This window comes from Alligator sinensis, unplaced genomic scaffold, assembly GCF_000455745.1.
Source record: "Alligator sinensis unplaced genomic scaffold, ASM45574v1 scaffold1096_1, whole genome shotgun sequence".
NCBI classification, from domain to species: Eukaryota; Metazoa; Chordata; order Crocodylia; family Alligatoridae; genus Alligator; species Alligator sinensis.
The window spans coordinates 335634-346666 of record NW_005842984.1 but is presented as its reverse complement, the minus strand read 5'-3'; the positions used below and the strand labels follow the sequence as shown (position 1 = coordinate 346666).

Sequence of the window (11033 nt, the reverse complement as noted above, 5' to 3'; positions counted from 1 at the left end):
GAAAGTCCTATTAGCTGCTCCTTGGGTTTTGCTGCATCTTGGGGAGCTGCTAGTGAGCATGTGTCTTTCCGCAGTGCAAAGGGCCTCTTGTTGCTCCCTGGGAAGCTGTAGAGCAGTGATCTCCACTTGCATGTGAGGCTTTGGGGGGTGACCACCCCCAAAATTTCTCCTGCCAAAACCCACAGCTCCAGCGGAGGCAAAAACTGCAAAAGAACTGGAGAGGGGGAGCCAAGCCAGGCCTCTCCTGATTCCTGGGCCTGAACTGCAGTTAGGCTCAGTTACCCATTTAGGCTAAGACACAAGAACTGCCACAGCCCCAACAAGGACCAGGCTCCTAAACCTGACCCACGCTTTACCAGGCTTTAATCTTGGTGGTTTGCTCCAGCGATTAATAACCCCCACAGTATTATGCCACCCTAAACCCAGGAAAACAAAGAGGGAGCAAAGAAAGGGAGAGGAGAGGAGTCCCAGACTCAGAGGCTCTCTCACTCCCTGTACCCGATTGTTCCCCTTCATGTTGGTTTCTCTGACTGGGGCCCTTCCTGGGGTTGCCCCCAGCCCTCCCAGCTCCCTCTTCCTATGTACTTGAGGTGACATCACCCCAAGTATCCAATCAGGGGCCACCAGGCTTCTAGGTTTTTTCCTGTTAACCAATTAAAAAAAAAAAAAGAACCCTGCCCAGTTAGTGAATTAGGCTAGGGGGTCTGCTTTCTCCCTGCTTACATGACAAGAAGCCAGGGTTTCTTGTTTGCAATAAACAGAAGGATGGGTTCTAGGAAAAGGTCTAAACAAAGGAGCTCTTGTAATGTCCTACATCCTGGCACGTTTCTTTTCAGCTTAAGAAACGGACAAGATACAGCAGAACAAACGCATGTTAAACCTGGTCGTATTCAAACTAAAACAGTATTTTACAGCAACATAAAACTAAAACGCTTTGCAGTATAATATAGTTATACATTTTGGGTGTGTTGCATGTATTTACATTAAAAGGAAGAATACTTGTAAGAAGACAGGGATGTTACTATTGCAGCATGTGCCGTTTTATTATTATTTCTCTAGGCCTTGTTTGTTCTAGGAAAATATCTATGTTAGGACTAATACCCTTTCCAATCATATGGTGTTAAGCACAATTTTGCTTTCATTGGGGACAGGGACCAATAGTTGGGAAATACATTTTTAAACAGACTGTCCTTTTCCATACTAAGGGCAAAATTGTTTTTAATGTTGTTTCTAACACAGTGTATGTATCCATTGTAGCCAGAGCCCTAATGTGTAAGCTGTTAAAAACAAACTACCTATGCATTATTTCCCCAACAGCAGTGAACCTTAAGCATTTAATCACATAAAATTTACCTTACTCTCCCATACACAGCAGTACTGCTTACCATGTTCTTGCGCTTGGGAAGTGTAAGAATACACTTTGTTAGAGAAGCTGGCATTAGCATTAACAAACACTTGAAAGTCTTATTTCTACTTTCTGAGATTAGTGGTTTCCCAGAAGGTTTATCAGTCTATGACAAATCTTAATGGTTATGGAGTATGATGATATTCAGTACTTAATATCATCAGATGCACATCTGAGGGTCAAGAGATAAATCCAGTTTGTCTTGCCACCAGAGTCTCGTTTTTAAAGTGTTTATTGCCAATAAAGTTTCTCAGTTACATATTAAAAGGGAAAAAGGTGAAGTCATGATATAGTTCACCAGAAGGGGTAGATCATTGTCAGTCCTCTGAAATTCATACTTAACTGTTGTTTTAGCCGTATTAGCAACCCTTCTTCAAGAACCTTGATGTAAGTCCTTTTTGGGAGGTGGAAAAATATTTCATTAGGTAATCATTTGTTTAATTGGAATTCTTTACATAAGTTCGCTAGTTTTTGGACATTTAAGAGTTTGACAACTCTTTAGCTGTTGCTGATTTGACCATATAGAGAGCTTCTGTCTACATCCTTCCTGAAAGTAACTTTGATAGAACTGTGTTGGAAGAAAATGTGGCTGGAGGGGTAGTACTTTACCATTTTAGTCTATTTCTTTGTGTCGCTTGTGACCCAAATTTAAGGTCTCATTGATCCTTAGTGTAAATTCATCAACCCCCCACCATGGACTTGTATTAGGGATGAATTTAACTCCTGGTTTCTTTATCAGTATAATTTATGGTGGGTTTGGTTTTTCACAGAAGGTGTTTCTTAGTTTACAAACTGTACCACACTCCTCAAAAGCTCTGTGTTTTCTGTCTTCAACTGATACTGAAAAACTGTGGGTATGATCAATATCAACATTGTGTATGTGTGTTTTATTTCAGATATATATATTGTGATGAAATTGACTTGGCTGCAGATACTGTTCTGGCCACACTCTATGCGGCCAAGAAGTACATCGTCCCTCACCTTGCCCGCGCATGCGTCAACTTCCTGGAGACGAGTCTCAGTGCAAAAAATGCCTGTGTGCTTCTCTCCCAGAGTTGCTTATTTGAGGAACCTGACCTAACCCAACGCTGCTGGGAAGTGATTGATGCCCAGGCAGAGCTGGCTTTGAAATCTGAGGGGTTCTGTGACATTGATTTCCAGACGTTGGAAAGCATCCTCCGCCGGGAAACTCTGAATGCCAAAGAAATTGTGGTTTTTGAAGCAGCCCTTAACTGGGCCGAAGTCGAGTGTCAGCGACAAGAGTTAACTGCTACCATAGAGAACAAACGCAAGGTCCTAGGGAAGGCACTCTACCTGATCCGCATCCCTACTATGGCACTTGACGACTTTGCAAATGGTGCTGCTCAGTCAGGAATCCTGACTCTCAACGAAACCAATGATATCTTCCTTTGGTATACGGCAGCCAAAAAGCCAGAGTTACAGTTTGTGAGCAAACCCAGGAAGGGCCTCGTTCCCCAGCGGTGCCATCGCTTCCAGTCTTGTGCTTACCGCAGCAACCAGTGGCGTTACCGCGGCCGGTGTGACAGCATCCAGTTTGCTGTTGACAAGAGGGTTTTTATTGCAGGCTTTGGACTGTACGGCTCCAGCTGCGGATCGGCAGAATACAGTGCAAAGATTGAACTCAAACGGCAGGGGGTTATTCTAGGACAGAACTTAAGCAAGTATTTTTCGGACGGCTCGAGTAACACTTTCCCTGTATGGTTTGAGTATCCCGTGCAGATCGAGCCCGACACCTTTTACACAGCAAGTGTCATTCTGGATGGTAATGAACTTAGTTATTTTGGACAAGAAGGAATGACAGAAGTTCAGTGCGGAAAAGTAACTGTGCAGTTCCAGTGCTCTTCAGACAGTACCAATGGCACCGGCGTGCAGGGGGGACAGATTCCAGAACTCATATTCTATGCCTGAGCAAAAGTGTCTTGGGACAGAGTTTGATGGGAAGTACGTGTCTGGTTCAGACCCATTGATGCTTGTAGCTTGTTATCTGCAGATATGTGACCAGTACAGGTAAAATGTCACTAAATGCTATGGACAGTTACTGCTTGCTGTACTTGTGGCTTGGATGATGAGGTTTAAATATACTTAAGTGTAAGTGGAAGCTGTTAAGAGCCTGTGTATGAGAGTTGGGTGTGCCTACACCCATGATTTCCAGCCTTGTTTGTTGGTGCACCCACGTTTGCAATAGACCAGGAGGTGAATGCTCTCCCTCATGTCTCTTAGGGACCATGCCCCAGCATGCTAAGTAATGTCTTTTTGGTCCGTTTTCTCCTCCTGTCGCCATTTTTTCCCATTTTTGTATTTCAGTTCTCAGTTGTTCATTTGTTTTTGCTCTTGTAGATTCCCACTCTCCAGAAGGCTCAGACAGAAGAGGGCTCCACTGGGCTGCTCGTGTTCTTGTCGCTGAGCCAAGAGCTGCCACAGAAGCAGAGATAAAGCAGTGCAGCTATGTAGATGTGAGATCCTTTGCTGGCCAACTTTACTAGGGGTAGCTGCAGGAGAAGAGGAAAAGGGTGGGTGACTGGTATACCCAGGGATGTAAGGCCACCTGAGCAATGGAGATGAAACTGGGCTCCAACAGTTTTTTTCCTACCAGCATCCCTTAGAGCTCATCTGCTTAAGTCAGGAAAATACTTGTGTACAAACCACCTGTATAGGCCAGGGGTTGGAAACCTTATGACCTGTGGGCAGGATCTTGCCCATAGAGTGGGGGCATTGCCCGTGCTGCTCCTGGGCACTTTGCCCATGCCATATCATGGCTGGGTGACGAGGGAAGCAGCCATGTGGAGAGTGACAGCAGCAGCATCTAGGTCCTAGCTACAACCCACCTTCAACCTGAACTGGATCTTTCCAGCCTGCTGCCAGAATACTTTGCTGACCCCTGGCATAGGTTGTTTTAAATATAGCTCATTTCACTACAGTCACAGAGTTGTTTTTTAAATCACTCTTATTTGAATAATTGCAAAATAACTGGGTGATGACATCTAGCATACAACAAGGTTAGATAAACTTAATATGTAATTGTTTCAAAATGTCCCAAAGCTATTTTGAGCGGGGATTTCCCCCCTACACTATGAAAGGAGGCTTTGGGTAATTATTGTATAGAAATGAAAGAATGTAATAGCCCCCAGTTCAATTTTCCTTTTCTGTAACATGAACTTTACTTTCCTATTGCCACACACAGTAACTCAGCTAATGGTTAGGTTGTAACAAAATTCCCAAGAGCGGACCAGATCTAATGGAGAGAACCAAAAGTTTTATACCAAGAGAGGAGCTTGTGGCTTTCCTCTTAGCTTTTTTATGTGTAATCTCTTGCAGTTAGGTTTTGTTTTAAATGTAGAATGGAGGATTCTGTGGTGCAGAAGTGGTTTTTTGTAGAAAGAAAACCTGATTGGCTTTTCAGACCTCCTGTGTTTTTTGCAGAAAAAGGCTCACTGCTGTTTAAGAGGGAAGAAAGTTTGTATACCTAAAAGATGCAGATGCTTTTTAAACTTGATGAAATAAAATGCACACAATGGAAAAGAAAATCCCTTGTCTCAGGATTCTGAAAGATGTGTGTAAGGAGGACAGTAGCAGGGCAATTTGCCCCACCTTTATTATACCTCTGAAATGTGGTATATTTATTTTCCATGTTTTAAGCTAAACAACAGGACAAAGGTAGGGTCCCTGCTGTATTATTTCAACACAATAATGGATCATAACACAACATTTAATCATCAGTTTTATTATAGCAGTGCTTTTCCCATATGCTTTCTTATCGCTTACCATTATTACACCAAGTGTTCTCTGACTGGAATCCTGGCCCCTGGCCATCTTAAAGAGCCAATATGTCTCAGTGTAGTCCAAAACATGTTCTAAAGTAATGAAAACTGGATTGAAGTAGCCTTCAAAAACTCCAGGGCTAACACCAGGCTCTTCTGTTATCCATAGATGATGAAAAGAAAAGCAAAGGGAAAATTACTCTGCAAGAACCGTTCTCTTCACTCACCTTAACAACTAACTCTATATACATATATATGATCACATTAATGTTCTTTCTGAAATGTAAATACCCTCAGAAGATATAGAAAACCAGACTCTTCGTGACGTCTGAGCAGAGAGGTTATATTATGTTAGTCTGGAGTCAGGCAGAAGGTAAGACAGGCTGGCACATTGGGTCTCCAAAATATGGATACTAAGGCTGCTCCAACGCACTGTAATTACAACAGATGAATTGAGTCTGCTGGAGCATGGTAATTACTGCACTACAGGAGACTGCAGTGTCATGTGTATCAGCGTACCCACGCTAGAAAATGGTGGTGGAGGCTCGTTTGACAAGCTTTAGTTAAAACGCCCCCACCACTATTTGGCATGGGGTTGCTGATATATTTGACGCTTCAGGTGCTTTAAATGGAGCATCTCCCAAAGCACCCCCCCCCCCCCCCCAGCATCCCAAAGTACACATTTAAACTGTTAGAGACTTAAGTGATTCAGAGAGGCATGAGCTGTCCCATTGTACTAGTTGGCACTAGGATTCTGCTCAGCTGTCCGGTCCTGGCATTACCTGTCAGCTATAAGTTCTTTCTTCCCTGAACCAGTTAATTCATAAAGCGCCACCCTGCCCAGCCTTCTGCTTGAGCAGAATGCTTCCCCTGAAAACACTTGCAAAGAGATTTTTAAACACCTCCAGTTTAAAAAAAAATAAAATAAAAAAATTTAGATCAGCAACCAAAAATAAACCCGTGACGTGGTGTTATGGATTGGGGGAACAGTTACTGAAGAAACAACAAAAGAGATTAAGATTTTGTCATGGGATAATGGCCCTCTATGTTTAGGTGATGTCTGAACAGAATTTGAATGTAGTTAAAATAAACTTTAAAACAGGAAGAAGCTGATAAGCTGCCCAAGTTTCCTTACAGCAAATGATTGACACAGAGGTCATGGATCTGTCTGAATGATGATTACATGGTAGACTGACAGTTGCTTATTGTAATATTAAATAGCTGCGTGTGCCTATCCCAGCATACTGTACTGGCACAGAGAAGCTGGTCTCTGACTGATTCCTGTGTTACTTATTTTTATTTGATTTTATTTTTATTTTTTACTTGTATGCAAGTAAAGGTTAGCCATCGACTAAACTGATTGGCTGGAACAGATAGTTATGGGACCATAATAGTGCATTGCTGTAATATGTAGGCAATGAGCTTTTATTTATTTCAGTTTTGACTCGTCTCTGACATACTTTTGACAGGGTAGAATGAAAGCTATCCTTGCCTAATTCCTCTGAGTCTGAGTTCCAGGTATTGTTAAGTTTTGAAGTTGGTAGCCATGTTCAGCATTTTCAAATATGGGTGAATAAATGTAAGCACCATATTTAGATACCTAAGTGGCCTAATCTTGAGAGTTTGGCACTATTGCAGTAAATAGAAGCTGTGAGTGCCAGTCACCTTTGATTATAAGGCTGCTTTGTTAGTTGCCTAAAATCTGGGCAGCTAACCTTAAAACACCCAAGTTTGAAAATGTTGATCTATGTATCAGAAGCACCAGTCACATCAGGCTGGAATATAAGCATAACTGACAAAGAAAACGTTTTGTAGATGTTATTTTAAATTGTACCCGGTAATGTTTGCTACTTGTACATTGATTTTTCTTGGCAAGGGGGTTGTAATGTAATATACTTTAAGCATATCTGAAATAGTATTTAAGTACATGTTCTAATTTCTACCTACTTATTGCACTGAACTGTTTTTCTTTTTTTAACTGTTGTGATGAACTCAGCTAATTTCAGGTCACGGCACGCAGTTGTGCTGGAACACTTTGACATTAGCAGACTTACAGCATTATTTATGAAGGACAGATATATAAATATGAAGTACCTCATGTTGAATGTTATTGTACTGTATCTTTAATGTAACAGTGCAGATCTTGTTAGACTCATGAATGTGTATAATCATGTTAAACATACCAATAAAACTGGTTCTTAAATACCTGTTTCCTGTAATACTTTGGTAGCATTTGTAGAAGACATAGAAAAATATCTTACATCGGCTATCCTTCTGAGCATTTTCCATTGTTCTAGGCAATTGTGTGGGAGCATTTGTTGAGCATAAGTATTCACAGATGTTTTGATCCCAAAAGAGGTAGAAGTCTGAGGCAAAAGCAAGGAAGAACAATGAATATGTTAATCAGTTGCATTGTTAAAAGGTTGATGACTGAGCTACTGAGATGGAGTGAATGAATGCATTTATATGCTTTATGAAAAGCTTTGTCTACCAGCAGTTTAATATTTTTAAATTTTTCTATTAATGTTATTGAGCTTGTGGAGGTGAAGGCAGGAGGGGATCATTCTGTTTATTCTAACAAGCAGTTTGGATTGGAAGGACCATTGCTTGCAATTCTTAATATACTGCAACAAAGCACAGAGAGAAGGTAGAAATATGCATGGTGGAAGGTGTTTGGAAAGAGGCAGCTCCCGGCTGAAATTTTTAAAGACATGTATCCAACTAATTACATCTCTACCTCGCTGAGTAGTCTGACTCTCCATCCTCTCATATAGCCATCTTTTTTTTCTCTTACTGAGTTGAGTCTCTGATTAATCTTTGGCAATTTTCTCTTTAAGAACTATGAAGATAAGTTTTCCCTTCCTGTCCTCAGTTTGTCATCTGTGGGTTTTAGATTCCATAGTGAGTGATCTAGCAGAAGAGTTGGGAAGTACTCCAAATTCAATCCAGAAAGGTTCAAAGTGACCTGCTCAATGGAATGGAAAAAAGAACCTTCTGTCCCAACTTGATCCTAAATGCAAATTTAAGTCAATTCCAGACATTCAGAGACATCAAACTAGTGACAGTTGTGATGATTTTAGAAAAAAACAATTACTTGCTGTTAGTCTACATACCATGTGCACACTGAAAAAAACTACCAAACCACACACTAGGCATCATAACCTGAATTACATAAAACCTGTCCTTCTCCAAGCATTTCCAGGGCATTACATTAGCTTTGAAAGCTGACTACTGAGGCCTTGTTCTATGCTAACCACTAGGCCTGTGCAAATAGGTAAGTATTCAATTTGGATTTGGCAGATTCGGAGGACAGCAATTTGATTTGGAGATTCAGATAAGTGTCTTGAATTGATTCGGTTGAATCAGCTTTGGAAGATTTGGCCCCAGTTCAGACAGATTCGGAGATTCGACCATAGATTTTATGCGGAATCACTTAAATACCTATAAATTTTTTTTGACTGATTTGCATACAGATTGCAGGAATGGTAGCCTCTCCTGAGGGCATGAGGCCTGCCAAGTTTCAAAGAGATAGGTGCAGGGTTGGTTTGTTTTTTTTGTTTTTTTGTTTTTTTGGGTTTTTTTTTTTTGAAACCACCTCAAGCTGCTGACAAGCAAAACTCGTGACATGGGTGACAGCGTGTGTGTGTTAAGGCGCACCCTCACTGGTGCTGGGGCCTCTACATGATATGGCAGTGTGCCCGAATGAGGTCTCCTCCTCCCCTACAGCCTCAGTTCAGTCCACCACTTTAAATAACAACAGGTAATAAACAGTGCACTACAGCACAGTAACACCAGCAGCATTTCAAGCAGCCAAATGGTCTCAGACTAGAGCCTTTCTTTCCTTTCCTGCAGAAGCTTCTTCTCCAGCAGCTGCCAGAGAGCTCTCCCTGTCAGCCCCAGCCTTGGTGCTTAGATGTGCCCAGGGCCCTGTGTCCTTCCAGTCAGCTGACCGGGGACAGGTGCTAGGGGTATTGATCTAAAGACATGGCACTGGTAGACAAGGTCCTTTGGGTCAATCTGTTTTCTTTTAGTAGACCGACTGACTAGTTAGAAAAGTATATCTTGGCAAGCTTTCAGGTGAAAAACCCTTCATCAGGCTGAGGAAGCACCTGCAGAGGGGGGGGATGTGTGTGTGTGTGCGTGCGTGCGTGCGTGCATGCACATGCACATGTGTGTGCTGTTCCTGGATGGAAGGGATAGTAAAGAAGCCAGAGGATGAAAGCCAGTCAGTGAAAATGGAAATGGAGATGTCACGGGATGAGGGATAGGCTGGGGTGGGGAAGGGAAGGGATATGTAGCAGATAAAAGTGGAGAGGTACCTGGGGAGTCAGACGTCCGGCAGGTTGTAGTGTGTCATAAATCTGATGTCAATATTGAGTCCCTGACTTTCTGTACCTAGGAGGCTAATGAAGTGAAGTTCATAGGCCCAGCTCTGAAAAGTAGTTTGTAAATTCAACCAAGCACCGAACCTTGCTAACCTCATCACCAGAAGCCAACTTCAGAAGCTCAAAACACAAAACCTGCCAACATAGCTCCAGTATTCCCACAAACTGCACACCAGAATCTATCAAAGACGGCAAAACCCAGCTACCTGTGGGGTCACATTCCTCACCACAAAAACACTCTTGTCTCCAGTCTCTCAGGCCTGATCCTGAGAGGTAACTTACAAACCCTTTCACAGCGGAGCCTATGAATTTCACTTCACCCATCACCGTGGCTTGAAGGACAGCCCACCAACAGCCTGACATTGCACCAGTGCCCTCTGAGGGACAGGTAGGCATGATCTCCACCCCAGCTGCTCCAAATGTCGTAGGTGAAGTGCAAGGCTACCTGCGGCACTGCCTTGCGCAGCTCCTCCCTCAAATACTCCCTGCATGCCTCATACAGGGGGGGCACTACCGTCCTGCTAAAGGTGGTGCATGCAGGTACTCGATAGGATGGAGCCACAAGCTCCATGGGCTGCCTGAACCCTGGCCGCTCAACTAAGGAGAAGAGCTGGCCATCCAGAGCAAACATCTCCCCAGTGCTTTGGGTTGGTGTTTCTCAACCCATGGTATGTGTATACCTGGGGGTATGCGAGATATGGGCAAGGGGTACGCGGGTGTTGCATTTTGGTCTTTGCCTGTTCAGGCTGGAAGTTCTGGCCACCGGCCCTCCCACCGTGTCCAATGCGCCGGGGCTTTCACTCCCCAGCATCAATGTGCTGGGGGATACTCAGGCTGCTTTGCCCTGGGCCACGGTGGAAAAAGTGGAACTCGGCTCATGGTGGCAAAACCAGAAGTGCCACAGTGGGACTTCTGGTTTTGCTTTTGCTGAGTCAATTGGCAAGGGGTACGTAAGGTACCAAAGGTTGAGAACCACTGCTCTGGGTGACCTTGCTCGCCCTTGCAATGCCCCCCCTTTGTCTGCAGCTTTCCTCCACTGCTCCAGGGTGGCCTGCCTCTGCTTTGTGGGGACAGGGGTTTTGGAGCAAGTGGGGGCCTTCCCTTTGGGCATGCTCCCACTGGTGCCAGGCTAAGGAGGAACAAGAGCAAGGGGGTGCTGCCTCCTGAGATGCAGCAGCCTTGCTGTGATGGTGAAGTGTTTCGCCTCCTTGCCCCGGCTGATCTGCCTTCGGCAGATAGCATACTTGGGATCATCTGTCACCTCAAAATGATCCTGCACTACGTTACTTCCCTGCTTCTGGGTTGAGGGTGGGGATCCTGCCTTATCCCCCTCCCCAGCAGGCAGAGGCACAACAACAGTAGGAGCTGACTCAGCTGAGCCACTGGCCTCCACAACCTCTTTTGAGGTGCCTTCCTGACTAGGAGACCTGGGTCTAGGGGAAATTTGAGGGGTGTGGAGCACAA

General features: G+C 43.8%; 1 protein-coding gene and 1 long non-coding RNA gene across 5 annotated transcripts in view; one reads left to right on the top strand and one right to left on the bottom strand.

The window, feature by feature from the left end:
* The window catches only part of BTBD3 (BTB domain containing 3), a 19422-nt gene extending 12048 nt beyond the window's left edge, over window positions 1-7374 (top strand). For 2 of the 4 annotated variants that reach the window (XM_014526238.2, XM_006036617.3), the window contains one exon: window positions 2302-7374. In XM_014526238.2, coding sequence (XP_014381724.1) covers window positions 2302-3334 — 1033 coding nt within the window. In that variant the 3' untranslated portion in view covers window positions 3335-7374. The remainder of the gene's footprint in view (window positions 1-2301) is intronic. The other 2 variants (XR_003091987.1, XM_025192947.1) reach the window with 2 other exon arrangements.
* Window positions 7375-7492: 118 nt separating this feature from the next.
* The window catches only part of LOC112548180, a 47261-nt gene continuing 43720 nt past the window's right edge, over window positions 7493-11033 (bottom strand). The window contains exon 3 of the long non-coding RNA XR_003091985.1: window positions 7493-7550. This is a non-coding gene — a long non-coding RNA (uncharacterized LOC112548180). The remainder of the gene's footprint in view (window positions 7551-11033) is intronic.